At 40.9% G+C, this 18,407-nt stretch overlaps 1 protein-coding gene across 1 annotated transcript; it reads left to right on the forward strand.

Annotated features, from left to right (window-relative positions):
* The first annotated feature begins 5,645 nt into the window (after positions 1-5,645).
* On the forward strand, positions 5,646-7,466 carry LOC141617611 (uncharacterized). Its single transcript, XM_074434784.1, has one exon. The coding sequence runs from the start codon at positions 5,646-5,648 to the stop codon at positions 7,464-7,466; it is 1,821 nt and encodes a 606-aa protein (XP_074290885.1).
* Positions 7,467-18,407: the final 10,941 nt, after the last annotated feature.

The raw sequence follows: 18,407 nt of genomic DNA on the forward strand, positions 1-18,407 counted from the left end.
TTAATTGTCGAAAATACAGAAATTAATTAATTTGAGTTAAGAAACTACTCAATTTAATTATTTTTGTCCCTTTTAAATCAAATTTGGGTCATTCCGAGTTATTCGGACCAAACAAAAGTCAATTTGGGCTAATTTCCCAAATAAGCCCAATAAATGGGCCCGCAACCCTAAGCCCAAGAAAGCCCGAACTTTTTCTATAAATAGAGCGAAGTTCATTCATTTCAGATAGAAAACTCGAAGATAGAAAAACTCGAAGAAAAGAAAAGCTCTGGAATTCTCTCTGAAAATCTCGTGAAATTTAACGTAAGCAGTCAACAAGCACAACAAATTCGTGCCGCCTGCGCAAGAAAACTCAAACATTCAAACTCGAATATTCAAACATTCAAACTCGAATATTCAAACATTCAAACATTCAAGAGAGACTCAAGTCGTTCGACCCTCTCAAGAATACAAGTCAACGTCGCGCGTAGAGTGCATACACCCTCTACACACGCACCCCCTGCAAAACGCACGCGCACCCCCTACATGGATCGTGCACGCGTACCCTGTTTGTTTAGTTAGAATCAGAGGATTATTAGAGATTGTACACGAACTTTTTCTGATATTAATAAAAACTCATTTTGTTTACTTGTTTTGTATTTCACTTATCGCAATATAAAATTTGTCGCTACAAATTTGGTGAACCCGACGTGAAACTCTCTACCTCTCATCTCTACTACTTTACAAATTAAGTCTACCGCTACAAGAACATGTCTACCAAGCAAGACACCTCTTCCAGCACCCCCAACAAGACCTACGCAGCTATTCTTCAGGATACTCCTGCTGCTGCTACCTCCCCAGCTGTGCAATGAGTTGGCATCTGCACTAGAGGAATGGCAAAGAAAGCTGCTATCAACGCTGCTGCTACTAGCCTACGTTCTGCACATGTCCCTACCAGGCCACGCAAGATCTCTGTTGCCTCCATAGCTGCTGCTGCTACAGCTATCCTTGCTGCCTCTACTCCTTCGCGTGAAGAGACTCGAAGTTCTAAGGTCGACAAAAACTCTTCCCCTTGCAAACCTAGGGCGTCACCAAAAAAGAAGGATGCCTCCACTCCTATCAGCGCTTCAGTTATGGTGATTGCTGGTTCTACCCTTGAGGAGCAAGTCCAAAGCATGAATAAGCTCCTTGAAAAGATGATGAAGGAGAATGAAGAAAAGAACAAGAAGATTGATGAAATTCAAAAGGAGGTGGTGGAGCTTCGCGAGAAAAAGATCTCAAGTGAGCACACTGACTCTGACAAGGATGATGATACTGATAAGGATGATGACAAAGATGATACTGGAAAGACTTCTGGTAATGAAATTGGCGCTTTCACTGAAGAAAAGCTCCAGGAGTTGATAGCTAAGACAATTAAAAGTCAGCAAGGTGAAAGTTCGACAAGCAGTGGACGCTACATCAAGCCTTACACTAAAAGGATTGACAGTTTGCGCATGCCTCTTGGTTATCAGCCTCCAAAGTTTCAACAGTTCGATGGGAAGGGAAATCCAAAACAACACATCGCCCACTTCGTCGAGACATGCAACAATGTTGGAACTAATGGTGATCATCTAGTCAAGCAGTTCGTACGTTCTCTTAAAGGAATTTCTTTTGATTGGTACACAGACTTAGACTCTGAGTCAATTGACAGTTGGGGTCGCATGGAAGACGAATTTCTTAACAGGTTCTACAGCACTAGGCGTATTGTCATCATGAGTGAACTAACAAACACAGCACAGTGGGAGGATGAACCTGTCGTCGACTACATCGATCGATGGCGTCCATTGAGTCTGCAATGCAAAGATCGCTTAAGTGAATCCTCAGCAGTGGAAATGTGCATTAACGGGATGACCTGGGATATTCTTTATATAATGAAAGGAATCAAGCCGAAAATCTTTCCAGAATTGGCAACCTTCGCTCACGACATGGAAATTACAATCAAAGAGCGTGGCAAAGCTCGATCAACCTCTTCTAAGACGCCAAGTGAAAAGAAGGAGTTCAGAAAGACAGATAAAGGCTTCAAGTCGATAGGAAAGGAGGCAATGGTCGTCGAAACCAGCGGATCGCCCGTTAAAATCTCATCAAAACCTAAGTATGAAAAGAATAAGGACTCATATGCTTACAATTATAAGCGGGACAAACCCACATTAAAAGAGTTACAAGCTAAGAAGTACCCTTTCCCAGACTCTGACTTAGCCGGAATGCTAGATGACCTTCTAGAGAAAAAGGTTATACAACTGCCAGAGTCCAAGAGACCTGACCAGGCTAACAAGACAAGTGATCCCAACTATTGTCGCTATCATAGACTGGTAAGTCATCCCCTTGAAAAGTGTATAACACTGAAAGAGAAAATTATGCAGCTCTCTAGAGACGGAAAAATTATCCTTGACTTGGATGAAACAGTAGCTACAAATCAAACTACTGCAGAATTGGAGCAGCATGAGGAACACGAGGAGCCAACGATGCATTATGGGTGGGATGTATGCATGTTGCAATTCGGGAGCCTTGAACTTGTTGCTATATGGTTTCAAAAGCCATCTTCATCGATATCCCCAAAAGCAGGATTAGGTCCTCAAGATGAGAAGAATGTAAATGATGATGACGAAGGGTGGACCTTAGTCACTCGCAAGAAGACAAAGAAACAAGTATGGCAAGCAGTCGGCAGTCGAACATGTCCATCATCGACGAAAGCAATCAAAGAAGATGAAATCCTGCATGTCTGATGGGGAGAAAAAGTCTGAAACAGTGGTTAAACCATGTGTCTTGCCTATCAAAATGCCTAAGCAAAAATCGTTGAGTCATATTGCTCTAGAGGAATTCCTTCCAAGAGATTTCTTGAACAATGTTACCGTATGTACCATTTCTGCAGTAGGTCATGATGATAAAGAAAAAGTAAAGGAAAACGAAGCAGATGATGCGGTACCATCACAACAATTGCAATCTTACCCTCAAAAGGAAAATGAAGTTGTAAAGGCTCTCAACGCTATTCCCGCAAATATGGGGTGGAGACAAATCTTTCACCTGCCGAAAGAGAAGCGTCAGATAATACTCCAAGGACTTGATAAACCAGAACTATAAGCTGGCAAGATGAAAGATGTAGGAGAGCATGCAGAGCCGTCAACACAATGTGTCTCCTGCAATGCAGCCTTGACCTTTTCAGATGAAGATCTGCTTCTTGGTTCCAAGCCTCACAATAGGCCACTATATGTGTCAGGCTACATTCGAGGACAAAAAGTCAACAGAATCTTAATAGATGGAGGCTCAGGAGTAAATCTCATGCCCAAAGCAACCATGAAAGAGCTAGGCATCACGGTTAATGAACTTTCCAGCAGTCGAATAGTTATTCATGGTTTCAACTTAAACGGAGAGCGGGCTATTGGCATGATTCGTGTAAACCTTAGCATGGACGACTTGTCATCTGAAACACTCTTCCATGTCATCGAGGCCAAGACATCATTCAAGTTATTATTAGGTCGACCATGGAAACATGAAAATGGGGTCGTTGCATCAACCCTTCATCAATGCTTGAAGTATTATCGCGGCGGTGAAAGGAAAATAAATGGAGACGCCAAGCCTTTCACTAAGGCTGACTCTTTCTTCGCTGACACAAAGTTCTTTGAAGAAAATGGTACTTCTAGTGAGTTCATGTCAACTACCATTTCTTCAACTGGAAAAAGAGGTAAGCTGAAAGAGAGTACCAAAGAAGATGTTGTTACGAGTAATGTTAAAGAAAATGATGTTAAGCAAAATATAGACAACGCTAGTAAAGCATCTACTCCCATTAGATCACCCAAGAAGCAAGAAATGCCACAGAAGTCTACCACGCCAGTGTTGCGGTATATTCCTAAGTCTTGTCGCAAAGAAGGAGATAGTCCTTTTGCAGAATGTCTAACAAAGAGAGATCTTAAAGACAAAAGTAAACCAAGTCCACTGATCAAGCAAGAATGGATGGCGAAAGTCACCAGACCTCTTCCAAGTTCAAACCAAAAGTTAGTTATGAGACCTCCTCCAGTTGATTTCGTTTGTTCATCAAACCAATTGTCAAGCGATCAAAATGTGGGAATATTTCATTCCAACGCATACAAGCTACTGGAAAAGGCAGGTTACGACTTTACAAAACCAAATCCGCTTGGGGAAGTTGTAGAAGTTGAACCATATGGGCTTAATAAAACACAACAGAAGTTGTTCAAACAAGAAGGAAGCTTTATAGAGACTAAAGCAGGGCTTGGTTATAAGTCTCCCACACCCGTGAAGATCAGTGCTCGAAGGAACAGAACCTCTACATCTTCACAACATATCACAGTGGAAGAGGCAGAGGAGAATGAAGCGGAAGGCATTAAAAGATCATCATCATCTTCAGTTTTCGACAGGATAAGTCCATCTGCACAGAGAGCCCGTCCTTCTATATTCGACAAGCTGGGGAGACCGAGCCTTACAACAAATCGTCCTTCTGTCTTCACTCGACTGGATAAATGAGGAGCAAATGAAGTTAAGTCAACCCCTCCGCTACGTACAAGCAAGAAGGGCGCATAAATTATTAATTTGGGTGTTCGTTCAAACACGATCTTCACTCGTTTAGGAGCCTCCAATAATGATAATGGTAAGACTCTTCTATGCTCAACTTCCATGGAAGAAAATTATGAAGTAAACATAAGTGATGACTTGAAAAGCGCAATACCCTCTCGCATGAAGCGTTTGCAAGTGGTGGACATCATTCAGCATGAACCACTAAAAGCACGAAGACGAGTATTAATTCTCACTGGTCTATCCTCAAACGATGTTGAAGAGTCTAAACCTCGATCTTCAGACTCCCGTGATGCAAAAGACTTGGAAAGTGTGACTTCTTATCATATCACTGCAGAAGAGATAACTGATGACAGCGAAGAGGTAGAGGCTGACAAGGCACCTGAAACACTTGAAGACGAGGTACAATCAACCGTAAATGATTTAAAAGAACTAAACCTAGGAACTGATGAAGATCCTCGTCCAATCTACGTCAGTGCTCTGTTGACTAAAGAGGAAGAGGAGGAATGCTACAAATTGTTGGTTGAGTACAAGGACGTCTTCGCTTGGAGCTACAAGGAAATGCCTGGACTAAACCCAAAAATTGCAGTTCATCGATTGGCAATTAGAAAAGGAACCAGTCCTAGAAAGCAATCTTAACGTTGCTTTAGGATAGAGCTTATACCTGAAATTGAAAAAGAGGTTAACAAACTCATTGAGGCTGGATTTATCCGTGAAGTCAGATATCCTACCTGGATAGCCAACATTGTTCCAGTCAGAAAGAAAAATGGGCAACTACGTGTATGCGTCGACTTCAGAGATCTTAATGATGCATGTCCAAAGGACGACTTCCCTTTGCCAGTTACAGAGGTGATGATCGATGCAACTACTGGCCACGAAGCACTCTCGTTCATGGATTGCACTGCTGGATACAATCAAATACAAATGGCACCTGAAGATCAAGAAGCAACGGCATTTAGCACACCAAAAGGGATATTTTGCTACACAGTCATAAAACGATAGAATGTTATGTCGACGACGTGGTTGTCAAATCAAAGAAAAGAAAAGACCATGTTAAAGACCTTCGGACCATCTTTGAGAGACTTAGAAAATGTCAACTCAAGATGAACCCACTCAAGTGTGCGTTTGGTGTCACATCTGGGAAGTTCTTATGGTTTGTAGTCAGGCACAGAGGCATTGAAATTGACCAGACAAAAATCAAAGCTATCAACGAAATGCCAGAACCAAAGACGTTGAAGGAGCTGCGTGGGTTGCAGGGACGTTTGGCATACATTCGAAGGTTCATCTCTAACCTAGTAGGACGTTGTCAGCCGTTTAGTCATCTCATGAAAAAGGATGCTCCATTTCAGTGGGATGAAAAATGCAAACATGCTTTTGATAGCATAAAAAAGTACCTGGCTAGTGCACCAGTGTTGGGGGCACCGATTCCAGGAAAACCGCTCATTCTATACATCGCCGCACAAGAACGATCGCTGGGGGAAATGTGTGCGCAAGAAATTGAAGACCGCAAGGAGAGAACACTCTACTACTTGAGTCGTACCTTAGTTGGATCTGAATTAAATTACTCGCCCATAGAGAAGACATGTCTTGCTTTGGTGTTCGCCATCCAGAAGTTGAGGCACTACATGCAGGCGCATATCATACACGTGGTCTCAATAGCTGATCCAATCAAGTACATACTCTCAAGACCAGTTTTATCTGGAAGACTTGCGAAATGGGCAGTGTTACTTAAGCAGTATGACTTAGTGTTTGTGTCTCAAAAGGCAGTAAAAGGTCAGGTTATTGCAGATTTCTTCGCTGATCATCCAGTCCCAACAGAGTGGGAAATTTCAGATGAACTACCAGGAGAAGAAATATTTTACGTGGACATTTTACCTCCATGGCAAATGTACTTTGACGATGCTGCAAGGCGAGACGGAGCTGGAGCAGGAGTTGTTTTCATATCTCCCCAAAACCATGTAATGCCATACTCATTTACACTCACACAATTTTGCTCAAATAACGTGGCAGAATACCAAGCTTTGATATTAGGTCTTCAAATGGCAATTGAAATAGGCGTAAGAGACATGGATATTTACGGAGACTCACAATTGGTGATCAGCCAAGTCCTCGATGAGTATGAGGTAAGAAAGGAAGACTTGATTCCCTACCATCGACAGGCGCTGCAACTGCTTAATCAACTTGACTCCATCAATATTGGTCATGTACCGAGGAGTGACAATAAGTTGGCTGACGCGCTTGCTAACGTTGCAACCACTTTGGCACTGGGGGTGGAAGAATCTATGCAAGTGTCAATCTGCAATCGTTGGGCAATATCTTTGCTTGAAAGAGTAGACGATATAGATACAACAAACATGATTTGCGTCTACACGGCTGATGAAGATGACTGGCGCCAGCCTATCATCGATTTCTTGGACCACCAAAAATTACCCGATGATCCCAGGCACAAGGTAGAGGTACGCCGACGTGCTCCAAAATTTCTTCATTACAAAGGGACGCTCTACAGACGCTCTTTCTTGGGACACTGGTTGAGGTGTCTAAATAAAGATGAAGCCACTGAAGCAATGCACGAAGCTCACTCTGGCATTTGTGGCGCTCACCAATCTGGACCTAAACTTTATGATCGTGTAAAGAGAATGGGGTATTACTGGCCAACCATGGTTCAAGACTGCATGGACTTCGTAAAAAAGTGTCAACCCTGTCAGTTCTACGCAAACTTCATACATCAGCCACCAGAGCCATTACACCCGACTGTATCTTCATGGCCCTTTGAAGCTTGGGGACTTGACATTATGGGACCTCTCACTCCGAAAGCCTCGAATGGACACGAGTATATTCTCATTTGGTGCGACTATTTCTCAAAATGGGCAGAAGCCATCACATTACGGGATGTCAAGAAGGAAAATGTTGTGAATTTCATCTGAACTCAAATAATATATAGATATGGTGTACCACAACGTATCATAATTGATAATGGAAAACAGTTCGATAACCATCTAATGACAAGTTTAGGAGAGAAGTTTAAATTCAGACAGTACAAGTCATCAATGTACAACGCTCCTGCAAATGGCTTGGCTGAAGGCTTTAACAAGACACTTTGCAACTTGTTGAGAAAAGTAGTAGCAAAATCAAAGTGAGATTGGCATGAAAGAATTGGCGAGGCATTGTGGGCCTATCGCACCACATACAAAACTCCTACTCAAGCAACCTCGTATGCATTAGTGTATGGAGTAGAAGCCGTGTTGCCGTTAGAAATGCAGATCCCATCCTTACGCATTGCTATTCAAGAGGAACTTACAGAAGATGAAAATGACAAGTTACGTTTAGCAGAGTTGGAGGCACTCGATGAAAAAAGACTAGAGGCCCAACAGAAGCTCTAATGTTATCAAGCAAGGTTGTCGCGAGCATTCAACAAAAAAGTACGTCCTCGTTCTTTTCAAGTAGGAGACCTAGTCCTTACAATACGAAGACCAATTATCACCTCTCACAAGCCAGTTGGTAAATTCACCTCTAAGTGGGATGGCCCATATGTGGTACAGGAGGTTTACACAAATGGCGCATACAAGATTGCGGATGAAGACGGTGTGCTCATAGGCCCAATAAATGGGAAATTTCTCAAACGTTACTACTCTTGAAACAACGTCATGCTCCTAAGCAAGAGCATAAACTGCAAGCCATGCTCCTAAGCAAGAGCGTAAACTGCAAGCCATGCTCCTAAGCAAGAGTTTAAACTGCAAGCCTCTATGAACTACGTCGGCTTGGTCTTGTGAAGTACTGTTTCTACTTTGCAAGTACGTAGGCAACTTGGGTGAACATGTAGCCTGAGTGCAGCCATGAAAAAAAATGTGTATCATACCTCAAAACAACAACAACAACAACAACAACAACAACAACAACAACAACAACAACAAAAAAAAAAAAATTGAACTACGTCGGCTTGATCTTGCTAGTTGTCATATTTGTCACCTTGCAAGTACGTAGGCAGCTTGAGTGTACATGTAGCTCGAGTGCAGCCATCCCTCCAAACAAACACCATTTCCGTGAAGCCTTGATAATAGTCTTCAACAAGTCTTCACGAAACTCTATAAGATAATTCGGTCTTCAAAAGCGTCAATGGTCTTTGAAAGACTCCAATACTCGTCGTGAAGCATTTCTCTTCAAGAGGCTTGAATCACCGTTAAATCTCCAGTCTTCAATATTTATAGACACTTCAAGATACATTAGTTATATTCAAATCCATGTATGAGCTCTAAAATAGCCTAAACGGTTCTGAGAAGCAAGAAGCAGCTTAATTAGTCTTCAAATAGTCTGCCACGACTTCCATCGTCTTCAAATAGCCTTCAAGACTTCCATCCTCTTCAGGAATCTTCAAGTAATATAATCTTCTTCAAGTAACTGTATAATATATACTTCGAAGAAACTTCGAAATTGTTTTCACATTGTCATAATCTTCAGTCATTGGAGTGAATAATCTCCAAAGCTTGGCCGCCATAATAACTCATATGATAACCGAAATGACCCAGTGGATTCATTGCGTGGTAGTTCATATGAGATTTGAAATAACACATGCTTGTAGTCATCTCCAACAGTTGATGGGTTCACTCCATGGTGGCTCACATGTTAACCGAAATGACCCAACGGGTTCATTGCATGGTAGCTCATGTGAGAATCGAAATCATGTCTCCACAGAAATCTTCAATGCTTCAATGCTTGACAGCTCGGCACTCAGTATCATGGGCTCACATGTTAACCGAAATGACCCAGAGGGTTCATTGCATGGTAACTCATATGAGAATTTGAATGACCTCCTAGGAAAAATCTTCAAAGCTCCACCTCAGGCTCGACATGGAATATGATGAAAGTCTTCAGAAATATAGCTATCACATGATAACCGAAATGACCCAGTGGGTTCATTGCATGGTAGCTCATGTAAGAATTAAAATGACCCGTCCGAAGAAATCTTCATCTATTGAAATGTCAGGTTCAACACGCGGACACATATACTTGGAATGCTATGACCTAGCTAGAATAATAAAGCCTCCAACTTCGACGACTCGGTTCAAACATCGCTCCAGAGTTCAAAAGCAGCTACAATATTCTTCAAAGGGCTTGACAAGCTTCGAGTCTTCATAACATTTGAGTATCTTCAGGCTTCAAATCTTCAAGCTCCATTATTCCTCTAAATACTTTCAGAGTTAAGTCCTCAAAGTCTTCAAGGGGCTTCAGTCCTTGAAAGTCGCATCAACGGTCTTCAGAAAGCTTCAGGCCCTCATACGACCTCCAATATAGCTCAAACAGCTACAAAAAGCAATAAGCAGCTTGATAGCCTTCAAAGCTTCGACATTTTTTCGAGATGCTTGCACAACCTGTATGTCTTCAAGAAGTTCCAATGGTCTTCAGATCTTCTAAAGGCTTCATAATTTGATAAGCTTGACCAATCTTCAAAAAAAATCTTCAAGGAGCTCGGCAACCTTCCAATGGTACGAAAAGCTTGATAAGTCTTCTAATGTCAAGAAGTAAGAACAATGCTGACAATAAGTGAAAAATTCTTGATGAAGTCCCGAACATTCTTTGCGAGGCTTACACGGTCTCTCATATCCCGGGGATCTTCATATTCCATGGTGGTCCTCAAACTACAGGCCCCTGCAAAAAAAAAAATGATGAGAAGCTAAATTAATCTCAAAGCAATGCAAAATTGTGGGTGTTTTGTTGCGAAGGCCAAGTAAGTTGATATATACAGAGCATGAGTTCATTATACACCTGAACCAAACAAAAAAAATCTAAAGTTAGCTATGTAAGTAATACGGAGTACTTGTTAACAAAGTTGAAGGAATGAATAAATCTAAGGTTAAATTGAACCATAAAAGGAAAGAGAGCAGCGAGATATCAAGTCTCGCTAAATTCTCAGCAAAAATGTCCAACAAGGTGTTCTACGGAAACATGAACTAGGTCTCTGCTTTACCTAAATACAATATTTTGTAAGCAAATCAAATATGGCCACACCATCCCATTGTTCAACTACTGCAATAGGCCAACACTAGGTCGAAGTGTCCAGTTCGCCAAGCATAACGATGAGCAAGTGGAGGAGTCTCTAACCATAGCGTGCACACCTCTCGCTGATAAGTAAAAACAGGAGCAAATAATCATCGACTTTGAACCGATACAAGGAAAAGACAGTAGCTCTTGAAGTTTGAATGCATTCGATCCTCCTGTTCTTAAAAAAAAATTGTGGTGAGGAAGTCGAAGTAGCTAACTGCACCTGCACAGCTCCCCGAATCCAAGTGTGCAATTGCAATCCATAAACAGTTCGGATATTAAATTTACTCAAAAAAAAAAAAAAAAAAAAAAACTAGAGATTCACGATCAAGATACCGAACCCTTCGTTCAAAATAATCTTCGCAAGCTCTATGCGTAAGCAATGATAATATCAGCTCTACATCAAAATGAGGTCAAATATGAGAACTATAATTCAAAGTTTGCTCATTAAAAGTTCAGTTTGAACAACAAAAAAATACAGAGTACAAAATTACTTAAAAAAAATGCAGTTGAGACTAGGATCACGAGATCAATCATGGTTCAACATTAACGAATAATCTGTCATACAAATAAACCAAACAAAGAAATGGTCAAGAGTTCGGAAAACACGTAAAGCCTCAAAAGGATATTTCAATAGTGAAAAATTCCTCAAGTCAAAGCAATGCAATGATCAAATTTGCTGGATGCGGTCAAATTATTCGAGTACTGCAACAAGCGAACAAATACCGCGACGACAAACATGATGATAGGCCGAATACTGGAGGTAGCTATGACGACCACCATGAATAAGCCAAGTCACCGCAAACATGGTTGTAACCAAGGATATGAAAACAAGAGTAGATAATATTCAACTTCAAACCAGTACATGAATGGACCTGCGTGGTGTTCTTGATAGCGGTGACCCCTTTCTTCTGGTTTTGAAAAAGTCGAAAATGGTACTTGAACTTGTCGCTCCAAATTCATGTCAGTAGTTATCAATGACCGTGAATCTCAGTGGAGTTTGGCTTGTAAACGGTTCACTTCGATGCACTGAGAGGAAGAAAGCAGGAGAAGGTGAGATAGAAACCAAGTACAGAGTACAAGTAGGAACCCCACTCAAGTTTGGGGTGGGATGAACCTGGTTTCCTAAGATGTCCCTACAAAGAGAAAGAAGGCAGATGAATACAAAGATGTTGGTAGTGACAAGAAAGCAAAGAGCAAAGAATATCCCAAATGTACAATTACAAGAAGGATGATTATAAGAGTATATAAAGAGTAACTATTGCTATTTTTGATTACCTTCAACAAGAGCAATGTGAGAGTTTGGATGTATGGTCTGAAGATGCAAAGTCCGTCAAATATATATACACATTTTGAGAAAATTGCTTGCCCTTGAAGTAAATCTTGCCGCCTATAACCTCTAAAAGGACCAATGAAAGGAGCCTTGAGAGAATTATTTTTGAAGTGCCTAAGATCGGTTAAAACATTTCTATGTTGTGAACTTCTTACCTATGATGTCAGGGTGCACGTAATCATGAGAAATTATTCACAAACATGGATAGATGAGAACCGCAAAAAATTGCGACATTTTTAAATTTAAGTGTCATCCGTCAAGGTTATAAAATGACCAGGGTGAAGAAAATTCAAGTCTCATCCGTCAAGGTTACAAAATGACCAGGGTGACATAAACATCACACGGTGCATAACCAGTCATCCGCCAAGTCAGATAATGACAGGATGGCCAAAAAATGCTATCGGTGCAACATGATGGATGCCCGTCGACTTCCAAGTCAAACCAAAAGAATGTGTCGAGACCCTGCCACGCTAAAACACTTCGAAAGTGGGCATGACAAAGTCTCGAGGGGGCAATTTGTAGGCACTGAAATTTTATTTAAGTGTCGAAAATACAGAAATTAATTAATTTGAGTTAATAAATTACTCAATTTAATTATTTTTGTCCCTTTTAAATCAAATTTGGGTCATTCCGAGTTATTCGGACCAAACAGAAGTCAATTTGGGCTAATTTCCCAAATAAGCCCAATAAATGGGCCCGCAACCCTAAGCCCAAGAAAGCCCGAACTTTTTCTATAAATAGAGCGAAGTTCATTCATTTCAGATATAAAACTCGAAGATAGAAAAACTCGAAGAAAAGAAAAGCTCTGGAATTCTCTCTGAAAATCTCGAGAAATTTAACGTAAACAGTCAACAAGCACAACAAATTCGTGCCGCCTGCGCAAGAAAACTCAAACATTCAAACTCGAATATTCAAACATTCAAACTCGAATATTCAAACATTCAAGAGAGACTCAAGTCGTTCAACCCTCTCAAGAATACAAGTCAACGTCGCGCGTAGAGTGCATATACCCTCTACACGCGCACCCCCTGCAAAATGCACGCGCACCTCCTACGTGGATCGTGCACGCGTACCCTGTTTGTTTAGTTAGAATCAGAGGATTATTAGAGATTGTACACGAACTTTTTCTGATATTAATAAAAACTCATTTTGTTTACTTGTTTTGTATTTCACTTATCGCAATACAAAATTTGTCGTTACAACAACATTGTCAACTCACTACCATGGCTCCCCTAATCCTAACATAGAGAGAATTAGCTACTCATGCTATTAATGATATTAACAATAATACCAATAAATAAGCTAATAAGAGACATAATAGATGAGTAATAAAGACTAATCATAAACTAATAACAATAATAATTAAACATAAATTAAGAACAAGGATTAAGAAGAAACAAAGGAGAATTAAATTAAGAGTAAATAGTGAAGAAGGATTACAAATCGAGATCCGGAATTAAGAGCAAAGTCACATAGTAAAGGAGAAAGGAGAAGTCTGCTTTAGAGATTAATTAAGAGTAATAGAGTATAAAGTGATAAAAGATGAGATAGTTTAACCTAATGATGCCTTCACCTTATATAGGGAAGCGTTTATTAACTTAAACTAAAGACTAATTAAGATAAACACGGAATAGAAAATCCCGTGTAAATTAGCAGAGTACTCGATCGAGGTATTTCATTCCTTTCGATCAAGCAGTTCTTCAGCAAATCCTCTCGATCGAGCAAGAACGGCCTTTGATCGAGAACCTCCAGGTTAGCACCCTTCGATCGAGTTCAGCAGGGACTCGATCGAACTCCAACAACCGTCAAAACCACTCGATCGACCAAGAAACCTCTCGATCGAGTGCTCAGCCACTTAAAAAGAGCTTGAACATGTTTGGTCAGCTTCAAGAGACTTCTTCCACACTTCCCGAGACACAACACTTCCGCTCTAGTCCTCCATCTCCATAAATGCATGCTGGAGGGACTGAATAAGGCACGATTTCACCACTTTGAGGTCAGTTCCTGCAAATGAGACGAAACAAACCAAAGTAGCCTATTCGGGGCATTTTGCAATACAAAACTATAAAAACGAGATGAAAATTGTAGATACCTCATTTCTGCACCTCCCGCAAACCACCCGGTGATGATTGGGCCGCATGTTTGGTACGCGGAACGATTTGTGACAGTTCGTAAGTTTATCGTCAAGTGATTGCTCAAACGCTAATGTCTACCTCTTAATTGTCATCTACGCACCGATACGGTCATTTTGACAGTAATTAGAGTACATTTGGAGTCCGGGCCTAAAACCGTCTTCATTTTCTGATAACCGCTAAATCCCGAGTCAGAATGTTCTGGAATGTTCCGGATATTTCTAAATCTTTCACAATCTTTTATTTTTTGGTAAAGTATTTTCCGTAATATTCACACAAAATATTAAGGAAAATAAGATTATCCCGTCATTCCATAAACCATACACGGACATCTTTCTTCCGCAGGAGGAAACCACACTGGGAAAACAGACGCGGCAGTCTTTGCGCCTCTTCCAAGAGACGCAGTGACTGCTGCGCCTCTTCCCAGGTCCTTTTCTGCGTATTTTTCGTATCTTTTCATATCTATTCGAGATTCACTTCCAAAGTTTCTCCGAAAACCCTATTCCTTCACGTGATTAGTATAAATAGGAGCCTTCGCTCCTCATATTTCTCACGCGAATGTCCGCCCTTCTCTTCTCCGTTTGCATTCTAGACCACGTTCTTACTTTTTGGCGTCTATGTGCTTGAACATTCGACCACGTAAGCTCGGATCCTTTTGAGTACCAGCCTCGTTTGCATGACCGACCAATTTGACCAACTCCACATCAATCAACTTAATTAATCTTAATCGTTTTCCTCTTACGAGGGCACTTTCGTTGCATTCGAGTCGAGCATCACTAATCGTAAACTTAGTTTATCTCGTTTCGTCAAACATGTAAGTATGAGGGTGTAAATCTCTCTTCTATTTATTGTTATTTACTTTTTGTATCATTAATGTAAGGTTCATGTCGAAAATACTTCTTAAAACCGATTTATAAACCATGCTTTAAAACCCTTTTTACGGATTACCAGAAGATGACCGTCGAGAAAGGACGCAGCAACTGCTGCGTCTCTTCGAAGGGATGCAGCACATGCTGCGCCTCTTCGTGAGGCTGCCGCAGTTCCTGCTTCCTTTCTTCTTCCATCGTCCTCTGTCAATTCGTCGTTCATTATTTGTCTTCGTTTGTTCTTCAATTCCTTGACATAATAGCATAATAATTTCACATGTATATTGTTTATCGTCATTAATATGTATAATTCATCGTTAAATCCCGACTTAAATCCCAAGTAATCCAATATTTGCGGGTTTTCGTCATTAAAATCAATCCGGGTTGTAGAGATTCGATTCTTTCATATTGAGTTTCTGGAATTCGACCTTTGATATATTTCCATCTGTCTATTCGTCATTAATTTGTCATATTTAACCTATTTGGTTCACCTATGTCACTAATCAATCTTTCATTCATGTAATTAATTCGTTTGCATTTGTTTCATCGATGTTTTATTGCTTTTATGACCCATTCGCATGTAATTAACACATTAAATCACTTTCATCCGAGTCGAATATCATAATTAATCCTTAAATTCACCAATTAACATTAACGATTTGCAGTTCTGGCTTCACCGCCAGAACTCACCCTTGGAACAGACGCAGCAACTGCTGCGCCTCTTCCAGGTAGATTTCTGTCTTTGAACTTCCGTTCTGCCTTGACCTAGTTCTAGGTTACGTATTAATTAACTACTATTCATATTATCGCCTACTTCCTGTTTGCTTATGTGTTTATTTATTTCTTTTCTCAAAATCATCCGTTTTGGAAGTATTTTCGACATAAATCAATTGAACCCAATGTAATTATTGTAATTTTCTTTTTGTGATTATTTTATTTTTTTATTGTATTTCTTTGTGTGCCTTCACATGTAATTGAACTTAAATCCCTACTTTGACATTTATTATATGCTAAATTAATTGTTCACCGACTTAGTCTAAATTCTCACATGTTAGGATTAAAACTTGGATGTTGCATTGCATGCATATAATTGACGATATATCGAGTATAGATAATTTCCCTAATCATTAGTAGAGGCCGCTATCGAGGCGGGCGGGATTAGGTGTTCGATCAAAAGAGGTTCGTACCCTCACCCCTTACTCCAGATCTCTGTGAACATCTGTGTTCATTGGCATCCACGAGAGTCATTCTAGACATATAATGCTAAGGGTAACGAGTTCTTAGTATTCATGTCACTACTTTGTGTCTTGACATGGCACGAGGTATTCGAACGGTTTCCAATTTTCCACAATAAATTGGTGGTGACTCCACAAATGCAAACGCTTGTTTCCCAAGCGCCCCCGTGGCCCATGTCCACAGTTTGGCGACTCCGCTGGGGATAATACACTTACGTGTAGCCAAAAGGGTGAAACTTGAACAAAGTTAGGGAATAGTTTGTACAAGACAATTGTCGATTTTCATAACTCGGTCTTCCTAGACCGTTTTATTCGGCCTTCCTAGGCCCAACCCAACCCATTCGACCAATCGTCCCGTCTAAACGGTCCTAATTCTTATTTGGGCCTAAGGATGGATAGCGATTGACGTCATCCATACCATGGTACTTACTCTTGTTTGTATCAAGGACTTTCACTACTTGAGGAAATGGACTAGAAATCGGCCTTACTATTGTTTGGTACGAGCCTCTCCACAGACTTCGGGTTTGATTGTTCGGTATGGCAACCCACCTTTTAAACCAAAACCCTTTTAAATGCACTCAGCATCCCGTTATAATGCTTGTATAAATGTTTGTACCTTACGTGATCACCATTTCTAAACGAAACCATGATGATTTTTGTAAAATCAAAACCCCTTTTAAAATGTAAATTTCGAAAAAGGCCAATGATTAGCGCAAAACCGAGTCAAAACTCTGTCCATTTGTCAAGTCAAATTTCGGGCCTAAGCCCATTTCAAAACCTCACTTCGAGTCCACTCCTACAACTACACTAAAGTTGACTAGGACCAACATTTTTCAAACCTTGTCATTTCTTCAAAAGCTCACTGACACAAGTGGCACACACCCACTTCATGAGTCAAAACATTTCTTTCTTAGCAAGTGTGTTATAATGGTCGATCGTGTTTTCATTCGTCGTCGATCTCTTATCTAGTTTCCAAGAAGCCCGAAACAAGCGACTTCAATCAACTCCAAGATAGTAATGATCGAATCCTAACCGCGCTAGCTCAACTCCAAGTTACTCAAGACCAAGTGTATGATCGCCTTGACACCATCGAGGGCCGGATCTATACCGTAGAAACGAGGTTGCCTCCTCGGGAAAGCGAAGTCGTTGATGATTTCGTGAATGACTTCAGGGACGAAAACCCTCCCATGGGTAAGACTGCAGCTGAGAAACGAATCCAATACTTAGAGGAGCAATTGATGTATCTTAAAGGGGATGACATTTATAAGGAGAATAATCGCAAGTATGAGGCCGTGAGTTCCAAGTTGCCGACCAACTTCAACATGACGGATATCCCTAAATTCAAGGGGCATGAAAACCCTTTTAACCACATCCGTGCTTTCAAGGACTATATGTCTATCAAAGGCATCAAACCTGAGATGTTCTTAAGGATCTTTCCTTCATCTCTTAACACCATCCCAAAGCAATGGTTCTACTCTCTAGAACAAAAGAAGATCGCTACTTGGGAAGACGCCGCGGTCGAGTTTGCTAAGCAATATGCGGGTAATGCTGAGATCCAAGTTAACATGCGCATTTTAGAGGTTCTTACCTAAAATGACAAAGAAGGTTTCACCGACTTCCTAAGTAGGTGGAGGAAGACTAGTACCCAACTAGTTGAACGCCCGGATGAGGCTACCCTTGTGGAGAAATTCGTGGACAACTTAAAGCCCATCTATGCCAATCATTTGAGGTACCAAAACATTAAAACTTAAGAGAACTTAACCATACTAGGAACAAGGATCGAAGATGACATCCGTAAAGGGCTCTTGTCCAAAACGGTAGGTCGAGGACATCAAGGCTCAACAAGTCGTTCTTACGGCTCCACTAGCAAGACCGATGAAGTTAACCTCCTCGAGCCATCCAAGAAGAGTGCCCCACCAAGGAAATTTACAAATCTTGGGGTCTCTTACTCCAATGCTCTAAAAAGGTTAATGAAACAAGGCAAACTCCAACCCATAGGACCTACGCCCGAACCTGAAAAGAAGTCCAAGTTCTGGGACGATAACTCATACTGCGAATATCATAGGGGTAAGGGGCATGACAAAGAAAAATGCTACAAATTGAAAAATGTGCTTCAAGACATGATCGAGGATGGTCGACTACCAATACCGCCGGGAGGTAAGCCCAACAACACTCAGAATCCTCTTGGAATTCTAGTGATCACAAGTGAAGAATCTACCTTAGATTGTTCACACCTCATTTCTCTAGTCGAAGACAAGATCCA

Source organism: Silene latifolia, chromosome X (genome assembly GCF_048544455.1).
Source record: "Silene latifolia isolate original U9 population chromosome X, ASM4854445v1, whole genome shotgun sequence".
Lineage (NCBI taxonomy): Eukaryota > Viridiplantae > Streptophyta > Magnoliopsida > Caryophyllales > Caryophyllaceae > Silene > Silene latifolia.

Coding starts and splice junctions, on each gene's coding strand:
- LOC141617611 (XM_074434784.1), top strand. CDS start 5,646: ATGAACCCACTCAAGTGTGCGTTTGGTGTCACATCTGGGAAGTTCTTA.